The following is a 13,015-nucleotide window of genomic DNA, read 5'->3' on the forward strand; positions in this document are numbered from 1 at the left end:
CTGGAGCAGATGTAGTGGAGACCAGCTGACGGCAGCCATGGAGGGGCTGAGATGACCCAGGAGAAAGGCGATGAGAGGCCTGGGAACCTTACAGGGTGAGGAAGCAGTGAGAGCAGAAACCCAGAAGGTGAGGCGTGTCTGAAGCTGCGGGGTGTTCTAAGCAAAGGGAGACAGTGACTAGTGCTGATGATGATGCTGAGAGGCAAGTACATCGCCCTTTGGCTTTGATGACCTGGAGGTGACCTCGGCAAGAGCACCCTTGTACCTTCCTCCCTCCTTCCCCCATCCCACCCCTCTGGGTCATCACAGAGCACCAAGCTGAGCTTCCTGAGCTGTGTGACAGGTTTCCACTAGCTAGCTATGTTACACTGGAGAAGGCGATGGCGACCCACTCCAGTACCCTTGCCTGGAGAATCCCAGGGACAGAGGAGCCTGGCGGGCTGCCGTCTGTGGGGTCGCACAGAGTAGGACACGACTGAAGCAACTTAGCAGCAGCAGCAGCAGCTGTGTTACACACGGTGGTGCACGCACCTCAGTCCCAGTCTCCCAGGTCATCCCCTCCCCCACCCCGTGTCCGCATGTCCGTTCCCTACATCTGCATCTCGATTCCTGCAGATAGGCAGGGGATATACGTCCATGATTAGCTGATCAACACAACATTGTAAAGCAACTGTACCTCAATTTTTTATAAAGAAGCACTTTGGAGAGGGTTGGAGTGGAGACCAGAGGGCCCAGAGGAGTGCACGGAGAGGGGCGTGATGATAACAGAGTTGGACAGCTCCTCGGGGAGTTTGGCTGCGATGGGAAGAGAAACAGGGACAGCACCTGGAGGGGAAGATGAGGCCGGTGGGGGGGGGGGGTAGAAGACAGAAAACACTTGAAGCTGCTTAAATGCTAAAGGGAAGAAACCCATAGGAAGAAGTTGAAGATACACTGCATCCTAGGACAGGGAAAGAAACGGTGAACTAGAAATATGTGAGAAATGACGTCAGCTGGAAAAAAAATTCCATTCTTCTGAGTGTGACCTTATGAAACTTACGTGTGTCCTTGAAAGACAAAAAGTATTGAAGCAGAGCAAATAGTTTCCAGATTTTTTTGGAGACATGTCGGTTAATAATCATCATAGTCACAAGGAATACCATCTCCTGAGCAGACCTGGGGCCGACGCTCATTCACATCATATCATTTAATCCTCGTAACAGCCCTGCCAAGTCTAGGCATTGTTCTCATTTGATACAAAAGAATATTTAAGCCTTGACCTAAGGCTCAAAGAGAAAAGGTAGTTTGCCTCAGGACATGCATTTGATGAATAGAGAAACCGGGATTCAAACCTGGGACTCCCTTGCTCCAGAGCCCAAGCTCTTCCTTCTAAAAGTAAAGAAACCTAGGTAAGTTTATTAACCCTCTAAACAGTATCTTTATGTTCTTGCTCTTCAGACACTAGTAAAATTGCTGAGGCAACTTGCAGCAGTTTTGTTCACTCTCTCTACTGTTTGTTTCAAACAAATTGCAAATAAAACAATAGAATTTAGGATTCTCAAAGTAGATGCCTAGGTTTTAACATCAAGGTCACTGATACAAAATTGTGTATGTGTTTAGTTTGTGGGTTTCTGTGTGTGTGTGTATGCATGTATCTAGGAGTATATCTAGGGTTTATAGGACCTGAAGTTATAACTTGAAGACACGCAGTTCTGGGTTTCCTTTTTTTTTTTTTTTAATTTATGGTGTGCCGGCTCTCCGTTGCTGTGCACGGGCCTTCTCTAGTTGTGATAAGTGGGCTATTTTTTTTTTAATTTTGGTGTGCCGGCTCTCCGTGGCTGTGCACGGGCCTTCTCCAGTTGTGACGAGTGGGGCTCCTCTTTAGTGGTAGTGTGCAGGCTTCTCACTGTGGTGGCTTCCCTTGTTGCTGAACACAGGCTGTAGGCCGTGTGGGCTTCAGTAGTTGTGGAGCAGGGGCTTAGTTGCCCCATGGGCATGTGGGCTCTTCCTGGACCAGGGATCAAACCCACGACCCCTGCATTGGCAGGTGGATCCCTAACCACTGAGCCTGGCAGGAAAGCCCCTTAGGTTTCCTTTCATGGGACTATGCAAACGAAGGCCCCTGAAACTCACTAGCTTCACAACAAACCCACTTGTGCATGTGGATACATGAAGATAGAGGGAGAAACCAACAAAAGCTATTGTCCCTTAAACAATAGCCTTGGTTTCATTGCTTAGTACAATGGAAGCATCTTTTAGGGTTAGTACTAGTTATGTCTTTTCTGGGAAGACAGGGAAGATTTATCAAGGATTGAATAGGCCAAGAGTTTCTTGAACAAGTGCCTTGAATTCAGGCCAGTGGTCATTCGCTTTGTTAGATACATAGCACTGTGGCTCATGCTCTTTATACAGCAGGCAAATAAATATAACTTCCTTTTAAATATCTTCTTTATTCCAGAGATCTTTTTGTTAATATCACTTTCGAGATGTCATCTCCTGTGTATATGAAGATTTTCAGAATGTAGCCAGCCAGAAAGCATACTGGGTGCTGGAGGAACTGGGAGCCAGTGAAGATGGAAAAGGATTGGGGGGGGGGGGGCACCTTTATTTATTTAGGAAACTGTTGCAGACAGGACACACGTGCTGTGCTGCTCCAAAAGCCAAAAAACTAGGAACCGAGGTATGTGAGATTACAGAGGACGCCAGCTTCCAGCCCAGCAGAAGAGCCTTCTAGCGACTAGAGCTGTCCAAAAATGGTTTGCTTATGCAGTGGCCCGCTGCCCGTCACGGAAGTACTCAGCCAAAGCTACTTCTTGGCAGGGGGCTTTTGCTGAACACAAGTTCGAATCCATCTAAGAAACTTGTAGAATCCTAAGATTCCAAGTCATTATTGGCCACAAAATATTCCTGCCAGGCACACACAACAACACACGCAGTGGATTGGTTTTGCCCCAGAGTAGTGATGTTTGTGCTAAGCCAGCCACGTTCCCCAACTGAGCTCCTGGTCGCCAAGGAAACATGTCTGTGGATGGACTGGTTCAGTACTCTGCGGTCTTAGAATTATGTCTTTCCCTAACCTGGGACCCTGGGCCCAGGCTCCCACCCTTTAGCTAGTTGTCACAGGTGCCACTTCTGAATGCTGTCTTACCAGTTCTTGCAATTTAGGTAAGGAACTGGCCGAGCTCTGCCTGACCTCCTCTGCCCCACTCACTCAGAGAGAAGCCTTCTCTGCCTGGCTCCCTTTGCCAATTTTGGGATGAAAGGCTGCAGAGAGGCAGCACAAGGGCCTGGGGAAGTACAGGGCAGAGCACAGGTTGGCCGCGCTTAGCCCATCAAGCCAGGGTGAGGCGTCCAGAGAGACCAAGATGGGGGAACGGCCTCAGTCCACCTTGCCCTTTCTGAGAGGGGAACATAAACATGGCCATGACCCAGACACTCCTGCTTCGTTCTCCCACAGGATCCACAGGGCTGTCCTAGACCACGTTAATAATATCTGTAATAGTAGTGGAGATAGTGGCAGTCACACAGCAACTGGTGTTTGCTGGGTTCTCACTGTTTGCCAGATGCTGTGATGAGTACATTACGTGATTACGTCGTTGGGTCCTCATAGGCACCCTGAAAGGTGGTGGTGGTTGTTTAGCTGCTCAATCATGTCCAACTCTTTGTGACCCCAGGACTGTAGCCTGCCAGGCTCCTCTGTCCAAGTGAGGCTTCCCTGGTGGCTCAGACGGTAAAGCATCTGCCTGCAATGTTCAGTCCCTGGCTCAGGAAGATCCCCTGGAGAAGGAAGTGGCAACCCACTTCAGTGGCCTTGCCTGGAAAATCCCATGGACGGAGGAGCCTTGTATGCTACAGTCCATGGGGTCACAAAGAGTCAGACACGACTGAGCGACTTCACTTTCCTTTCCTTTCCTTTCTCCAGGGGATCTTCCCAACCCAGTGCTTGAACCCACATCTCCTGCATCGGCAGGCAGGTTCTTTACCACTGAGCCACCTGCGAAGCCCTCCTGGGAGGGAGATGCTACTGTGCTGTGCTGTGCTGAGTCGCTCAGTTGTGTCTGACTCTTTGTGGCCCCATGGTCGGTAGCACCCCCCAGGCTCCTCTGTCCATGGAATTCTCCAGGCAAGAATATTGGAGTGGGTTGCTATTCCCTTCTCCAGGGGATCTTCCCAACCCAGGAATTGAACCCAGGTCTCCCACATTGTGGGCGGATTCTTTACTGTCTGAGCCACCAGGGAAGCCCAAGAATACTGGAGTGGGTAGCCTATCCCTTTTCCAGGGGATCTTACCAACCCAGGACCTGCATTGGAGGTGGATTCTTTACCAGCTGAGCTATCAGAGAAGCCCAGATGCTACTAATACTGCCGTTTCACAGATGAGGACATCTTAAAGGACATCCGCTTTGTTGACTCGCTTTCTCTGTACCCACAGAGAAATGGAAAGGAAAGTTATGCCCGCTCCCCACTCAGAGCCCTTGGAGTGACCTCCAAGGAGGGGCCAGGTGTCACATGCACCCAGACCCTGCTGCTCCACATCCTCCTCTGAGGAGGACGTTTGCATTTCTCAGAAAGTTCAGGGACCTCCTCAAGGTTGCCTGGTGCAGCGAGGCTCGTCCCGCAGCCCGGGCCCCAGGGCCCTCCCCGCACACCAGCCTACCTCCAAACCAGCAGAGTCCACCACCCTCACACACACTCAATCTGCATTTCCTGGCCTCCCCTTTCTAAACAGGCAAATTAATTACTGCCCATTTTTCTTAGTAATCATCTGGAACACTTTTTTTTTTTTTTTCAGAGTTTTCATTTTCTCTTGGGCTACTACCGAAATAAAGCTTTGCTTAAACCCACGGGATAGAACACCAGCTATGCGAGGCCATGTAAATGGGAAAAGTTCAGGAAGACATTTACGCTAAACCCCAAGAAACAAAGTGTTGATTAGGGACTTATTTTTGTGAGCGATTAAAATATGAATCATTAAAATAGGACGGTATTTCAGGCTCTGTAGCCTCATCTCGTCAGCAACAGCATCACCATGACTACTGGGTCTGAATTAGATGAGCTCCAGAGCCTTTCCCAGCCACACGCAGTTGTGTGTCATCGCTCTCCCTTAAACACACAACGTTCTCAAGTCTGGTTCAGAACACCTATGCGGCTCCTCGCCTGTGTCAATGAAAGGAAAGACCCAGTGACATAAGGTCTTCAGGTCTTAAAGGCTTTTTGCTCTGTTTGGTCACAGTCGTAAATAGTGGCAGTAAAAGTGTAAGTTGTTCACTTGTGTCCAACTCTTCTTGACCCCTGTAGCCCACCAGGCTCCTCTGTCCATGGGATTCTCCAGGCAAGAATACTGGAGTGGGTTGCCATTCCCTAATAGTGGCAGTAAGTTATATTAATATAACAACCACAATTCAAAGATAGAGGAAGAAACAAAAGCGAAACCCAAGGGCATCTCAGGAATCACTTAGGACGGGCTATCGAGGAGCTTTATTTGATACAGATAGAAAAGGTGCAGAAGTTTGCAGAAACAAAGAAATTCATTTGGAGTGTTTCTCAGGTTCAGACTGAGTTGAAGGGAAAAAAAAATTTAGCCATAGCCCAAAATATGCAGTTAAATTAAGTTGTTAATTAAAGTATCTGTTAAAAATGGCTAAAATTAGAGACAAAAAGCCCATTGTTTGGTACAATTGTTGACTGCGTATCTGTGTGTGGAAGGGCGTAGGGGGACAGTCAGAAAAGCCTGTGGTATTTTTAAGATTAATCACCCACGTCGAAGGGGTGTTGAGGCACCCACCTGCGTTTTTGAACTTGGAGCTAAGTCAAAGGGGAGGGACAGCACCAGGACAGCTTTACAGCTTTTCTTTCTTTCTTTCTTTCTTTCTTTCTTTTTTTTTTTTTTTTGTGCTAATTAACTACTCAGTGGACACTTCAAATACAAAATATATCAGCACAGAAGGCCCCCAGTTTAAACCAGCCCCTACCATCCTCTGCGAGAGGCTGACATCCAAAGATGGTTTTTAGAGATGGGAGAACCTGGGAGCAATGCCTATGTGTATTTTTAGAAGGAAGCATAAGTTTTAGCTTCCCAGAATATGCTAGTTCATTATAGGGTATCTTTAATATTAATAGTTATCACCTCTGATTGGACTTGTAATTTTTTTTTTCCATATTTATTCTTTTCCTGCCTGGGATTGGGATGGATTAGAAAAAGTCATTTTTTTTCTTTTCCCCTGTTGGGAAGATTTCTATGAAGAATCTATGAGTTGTCATTGAAACATTAAAACTTTTCATCCTTAATGACTTTATCTTCTTTGAATAATCTGAAATGCAAATAGATACAAAAAGGATTTTTTTAAATAAAAGGAATAGCAATAAGTTGGGACAAGTTAAGTTTCCAATAAAGTCTGGTACATCCCTATGATAGGCTGTTATATTACAGTTACTAAAGCAGTTGAATGATGTGGAGGGAAAAAGATCCTCAACTATGATAAGCTTGATTCTAATTCTGTAACTATATCATATACTGTTGTTGTTGTTCAGTCGCTCAGTTGTGTCCAACTCTTTGCAAACCAATGATCTGCAGCACACCAGGCTTCCCCATCCTTCACCATCTCCTGGAGTTTGCTCAAACTCAAACTCATATCCATTGAATCAGTGATGCCATCCAGCCATCTCATCCTGTCACCCCCTTCTCCTCCTGCCCTCAAACTTTCCCAGCATCAGGGTCTTTTCCAGCGAGTTAGTTCTTTGCATCAGTTGGCCAAAGTATTGGAGCTTCAGCTTCAGCACCAGTCCCTCCAGTGAATATTCAGGTTTGATTTCCTGTAAGATTGACTGGTTTGATCTCCTTGCTGTCTAAGGGACTCTCAAGAGTCTTCTCTAGCACCATAGTTTGAAAGCATGGATTCAGCAAAAACATACTGTATATAGTATTAACAGGGTTCTTGTTTCTTAGGAATAGGATTATAGATGACTTTTGTTTTCTTTCTCCCTTCCTATTCCTTTTTTGTATATGATTTTCATAATCAAAAAAGTTTTTTAAAAGTCCCACGTGGCTCTGACCTTCTGGGTATTATTAGTGCCACATCCTATCCCCTGTAAGCTCCCCGTGGACAGACCTACCTTCCTCAACATTGTGTCTTTAAGACAGTGCCAGGCACAGTCAGAGCTCAGCAAATAGTTATTGAACAGAACACTCCCATTTCCCTGTTTCTCTCTCCTTTTTCTCTCCAGGTGATGTGCTCTATGAACTCCTTCAGCATATTCTGAAGCAGAGGAAACCTCGGATTCTTTTCTCACCGTTCTTCCACCCCGGAAACTCGATACACACACAGCAGGAAGTCATCCTTCATCAGAACCATGAAGAAGGTACCCGGGAGGTGTCTTTCTCATCCGAGATGTAGCCCAACCCCAGAGCTTCCGCTGTCTCTCTCTTCTTATTCACGTGATTCATTTTTCATTTGGCCAGCATTTATTGAGTACTGGTTGTGTTTGAGACCCTAGGGGAAATGCCAAGGTGAATAAGATCTCTCTTTGCTTCTCTGCTACTCCCAGTCTCGGGGAGGAGATGAGATAGATACGCATGTCAATAAAGAATAGCTATAATAGGCGCCATAAAGAGACAGTAGGAAGGGAGATGACAGCCAGTGCAGGCATCAGGTTCAGCATCACGAAGGAGGCGGCCTGCAGGACTCCCTGAAGGTCTGATAAGCAGGACTGAAGTGGGGGAACATTCCAGGAGGACCCAAGATGGAGTTAGCAATCTCTAACTGGAATTGAGAGCAATAGAATAGAGAGCAATCATGTGACTGGGGTTGCAGAGCTTATCTTTCTTTTCTCCCTACCTTTGATGAAGAAAGATTTCAAACAGACCCCAAATAGAAAGAATAAACTAACTAGAGCCCTGTGAGCCATCCCCCTGTCTCAACAGTGATCCACATTTCGCTGCTGTAGAACCAGTCCAAGGAGGTAAGATTAGAAGCAGGACGTGGAGGACTTTGATTTCTGGGCTGTGGAGCAAAGTAATGGGGAGTCATTGAAGATTTTGAGCAGAGGGTCACATATGCTGGTGGAAGAAAAGAGACCCAAACCCTATGAACTCGATAGGGGTCCGGGGAGGTCTCATCCTCGTGCTCCGGAGGCGGCGTCTTGCCGTGTGTTCGGTGGGAAGACTTAGTTCAGACGTTCCAGGCAACGCTCTGCTCTGGCCAGTTACATGGTTCTTATCAAATTACTGGTAGAAAACAGAACAAAAGACCAGAATTGAATTGTGGCCCCAGACAGAGTTCCACAGCAGGTGTTTGGGGACAGAAATAGTGTGTAAAAAATCTTCCTCTGCTCCCTGTTCTGTTGAACTGCAATGTATCAGGCCTCCTGGGAGCATTTCCTCCACATCTTTCTGCCTGAATTGGGAACCAAAGTAATTCTTTTAAATGTATCCTTCAGATCAGATTATGAGGGGCCTAAAACCCTGTGTTTTTTGTTTGTTTGTTTTTTAGAGGCATTTCCTTAAACTGATGGAGCATCCCCCAGAGCAGCACTATTTTTGTTTCATTGTTGGCAAATTAAAAAATGAGAAGTTATGTGTTTTCTTAATTAACACTTCACAAAACAGAGCCTGGCTCCAGGCGACCTGACCGGCATTTCTTTCGTGTGCCAGGCATTTCACAGCGGGTCCCCTCGCCTCCATGATAGAGAATAAACCTGTGCTTCTTGCAGGCTCCCTGCCTGTGCCTCTCAGCCTGTCTTCCCCCAAAGTTAGTTACCTTTGCTGAATTTAGCTGCTGCCTGTCAGTCCTGTTCGGTTTCTCAGCTCTTTTACCTGTCCTGCCCTATACATTTGCATAGTAGCCAATAGCTGCTCCAGAGAACAGGAGGTGAGTTTACTGAAGCTTGATATTAGGGCAAGAAGCAGAGTATGTAGGCTGCGTCTTCAGATACAACATGTGTGTGATGGCTTGTTGGGGGTGGTGCGTGCGTGCTAAGTCACTTCAGTTGTGACCAGTTCTTTGCAACCCCATGGACTATATAGCCCACCAGGCTCCTCTCTCCATGGGGTTCTCCAGGCAAGAATACTGGAGTGGGTTGCCATTCCCTTCTCCAGAGGATCTTCCCAACCCAGGGATCAAACCCTCATCTCTTATGCCTCCTGCATGGCAGGCAGATTCTTTACCATCAGTGCCACCTGGGAAATCCAGTTGGGGGTGGGGTTGTCTTTTATTTGTTTTCTCTTTGTCCTTTTGTCTGTTTTCTCTCTCTTTTTCTCATTATTTATAAAAAGGAAAACTCCTGTTTGGAATTTCTCTTGCCCTTTGTACCCTCAGCTGTGATTGGTGGCTGATGGCCTCACCTCATGACAGCTCCCTCCTCCCCTCGGCCTGACCTGGCTCCTGAGCAGGTGTGCTTGTTGTTCTCATTGGCAGGAGCCACTCAGTAGGGAACGCCAGCCCCTCTCTGAGCCCATCTCCCACCAAGAAAATATAAATGCACTACCCAAAATGCCCTAGTGAGCTATGCCCTCAAGTGCTGTGCTGTCAGTAGTAGTGAGCTCAGTAGGTAGAAGGATGGAGCTAAGGAGACCAAGGTGAAGGGTTGATCAATCGCCCTGTGGACCAGATAGCTCTGCTTGAGACCTGCCCTTAAAAGTAGCCCCTTCTCAGAGACAGTTCCTTCAAGCTGTTGGCCAGGAATCATGATCGTGCTACCTGCCCTGCTCCTCCACCTGCTCTCACATAAGCAGGTGGACACACAGAAAGGAGCACAGGTCTCTGTCAGATGGGATCACGTGAGAAGAGCTGTACCAGGCACAAGGTGATATGAGGAGCCTGCCGGCCCCCAGAACTCCAGATGTGTAGGTGGACTTGGTGACAAAAAGAGACCAACTGGAGAGGTGAATGGCTGTGTACAGGGTCCCTACCTACAACCACCTTTCCTTTCTTTTCCATCAAAAAAAATATATATCCAGCTTGACATGAGTTGGCCCTAGGATCAATACTGTTATATCATGAATGAAAGAAAAACTTAGTTGCTCAGTCGTGTCTGACTCATTGCGACCCCATGGACTGTAGCCCCCCAGGCTCCTCTGTCCAAAGAATTCTCCAGGCAAGACCACTGGAGTGGATTGCCATTCCCTTCTCCAGGGGATCTTCCCAACCCAGGCATCGAACCTGGGTCTCCCATATTGCAGGCAGACACTTGACCATCTGAGCCACCAGGGAAAACTGGTAACATATTAATATGGGCGTGTGTTAACATACAGAAAGATCTGATCTTGGGGGGAGAAAGTTTGTAAAATGAAATTATAAGCATCCAATATTACATCCCTAGTAATTTGTGTTACATAATTGGGGTTACAGAACAGTGTGTTGCTGTTGACTTGACACAGAGCTGAGAATGAAAGAGCAGGACACTCCAGAGAGAATCAGCTCAGCCCCTCAACAGGCTGGCACCGTGAGGCATGCAGAGACATGGAAACACAAAGCTTCATTCACTCCTCCACCCCACCTCCTCCAATGTCTTCACCTCATCACTGCCATCAACTTGACCAATTCAGACATTCACGATTTCACAGCAGGAATTTATATCACAGGACAAGCATATCTTGTTTATCCCAGCAACAGTTCCTTGCAGATACCGCAAGTGAGTACGTTACACTGCAGTCTCGCCCTCTGTCCTAGCATCTGCATGGCAGTGCCAAGCCAGGAGGTCACTGTTAGCTCAGAGGCTCTGATAGGAGAGAAAGGTGACCTATGAATTTCAGATCTTTCATTTTGTAAACATTCATTATCTCTGCGATGTGCACTGTTCTACAACTGTGTTATAACTTGGGCCTAAGCAGTACTCAAATTACTATCTTCATCTAGAAGAACCAGCATTCTTCTCTTCCCTTAGTTACTGAGCTTCCCTGGTGGCTCAGATGGTAAAGAATCTGCCTGCAGTGTGGGAGACCCAGGTTCGATCCCTGGGTTGGGAAGATCCCGTGGAGAAGGGAATAACTCCAGTATTCTTGCCTGGAGAATCGCATAGACAGAGGAGCCTGGTGGGCTGCAATTCTTGGGGGTCGCAATGAGTCAGGCATGACTGAGGGACTAACATTTTCACTCTTACATAATTATGGAAGGGCTGGGGAAGGCACTATTATATAACTAAGATAACTATATAACTTTTCATCTGTACCCAGACACTTAAGCCAGTGAAATGGGACACTAGACACATGGTCAGCTTAGAAATAATGTTGTAAAGAATGGGACCTGGCCATCAGGAAACCGGGTTCTAATCCTCTCTTCTGCTGTAACAGTCCTAAGGGCTCAGTTTCTCATTTCTGTCTCCCTTAGTCACCCCAGTTACAAGACAGGAAATTCAAGCAAATGGTCTCAGATCTTAGAACTCTCACGTCCTAAGGACTGAGTCTCCCTGGGTGATACGAAGATGAATAAGACACATCCTGTACCTTCAGAGTCATGAGCGACTAAAATCCAGAAAAACACAACAATGTCCTGTCTGGTGATGCTCAGAAGTGCTGAGCATCAACTCTCATTTATCTCATCTTATCAAGAACTTTTGATAATATTACCACTCTTAGTAATCAAACCAAGAGTAGTGTCACTCACTTGTTTCATGATGAAAACCTCATTTTAAATAGATTGCTTTTCTTTGGTTGGTGACCCATTTTATCTGCATGAGATGAGTTAGGTGTTTAGATAGCTGTGTGGGGCTTCCCTGGTGGCTCAGAGAAAAAGAACCTGCCTGCCAATGCAGGAGATGTGAGTTCAATCCCTGGGTCGGGAAGATCCCCTGGAGAAGGAAATGGCAACCCACTCCAGTACTCTTGCCTGGAGAATCCCGTAGACAGAGGAGCCTGTCAGGCTACAGTCTATGGGATCGCAAGAGTGGGACACAACTGAGCGACTAAACGACAGATAGCTATGCAGGCCGGAGACTACATATTTCACCAAAACCAGGAGGCACAACATCTCTAGAAATTTCAGACCCACAAACGGTCACGGTGGTGGTGGTTTAGTTGCTAAGTTGTGTCCAGCTCTTGGGACATCATGGACTGTAGGCCAAAAGGCTCCTCTGACCCTAGGATTTTCCAAGCAAAAATACTGGAGTGGGTTGCCATTTCCTTCTCCAAGGGATCTTCCCAACCCAGGGATCAAACCTGGTTCTCCTGCACTGCAGGCAGATTCTTTATCAACTAAGCTGCCAGGTCCGACTCTGTGTGACCCCATAGACGGCAGCCCACAGGCTCCCCCGTCCCTGGGATTCTCCAGGCAAGAACACTGGAGTGGGTTGCCATTTCCTTCTCCAGTGCGTGAAAGTGAAAAGTAAAAGTGAAGTCGCTCAGTTGTGTCCGTCTGAACAGTGACCCCATGGACTGCAGGCTACCAGGCTCCTCCATCCGTGGGATTTTCCAGGCAAGAGTACTGAAGTGGGTTGCCATTGCCTTCTCCAGGGAAGCCCCTACAAATGCTTATAAAACACATTTATTTTGTTACACACAGTTATGATTAACTTCTTTTGATACTTTGGGTTCTGGAAGCAGTGAATTTGGGCTCCGATAGAATATTTAAGGAGATAAGCTTTGTCCCAAAATATACATTGGATTGCCACTGGTCCTTTGGTATTAGAACTGCTTGAATGAGTGATTCCCTAAAAGCTCACTGAGCAATTAAAATATGCTTCTGATCCGGTCTGGTCTCTGAATGAGATCAGCTCTGCAGAGCCACCCATGTTGGACTGGACATGCACCAGCTTCCAGGGAGGAAGAATAGGGCCTATGTTTCTCAAATATTCCCATCTCACTACCTCTTCGGGGGACCCTCCTATGTCAGCCTTCAGTCCCATCCTCTCCTGTACTCCCATCTGAGAGACTGGGAGGTGATTTTTCATCACTTGTATTTGAAACTGTTCGCACCTGCTGTGCCGTCACTGCTTTCTGTAGCAGTCAGCACAGTTCTAAGGTAAAAATTCTGCTCTGGGGCAGCTCCTTGCCACCAGGTGAATATGGAAACTGGAAGTGAGGATGGGAAATTTGAGGTGTCAA

At 46.9% G+C, this 13,015-nt stretch overlaps 1 protein-coding gene across 2 annotated transcripts in view; it reads left to right on the top strand.

Moving 5' to 3' along the window:
* ETV6 (ETS variant transcription factor 6) overlaps positions 1-13,015 on the top strand; it is a 285,447-nt gene that overhangs the window by 239,900 nt on the left and 32,532 nt on the right. For both annotated transcript variants that reach the window (XM_040235194.1, XM_040235195.1), the window contains exon 4: positions 7,204-7,338. In XM_040235194.1, the coding sequence (XP_040091128.1) occupies positions 7,204-7,338 (135 nt within the window). The remainder of the gene's footprint in view (positions 1-7,203; positions 7,339-13,015) is intronic.

The sequence above is a fragment of the Oryx dammah genome, unplaced genomic scaffold (genome assembly GCF_014754425.2).
Source record: "Oryx dammah isolate SB20612 unplaced genomic scaffold, SCBI_Odam_1.1 HiC_scaffold_29, whole genome shotgun sequence".
Classification (NCBI taxonomy): domain Eukaryota; kingdom Metazoa; phylum Chordata; class Mammalia; order Artiodactyla; family Bovidae; genus Oryx; species Oryx dammah.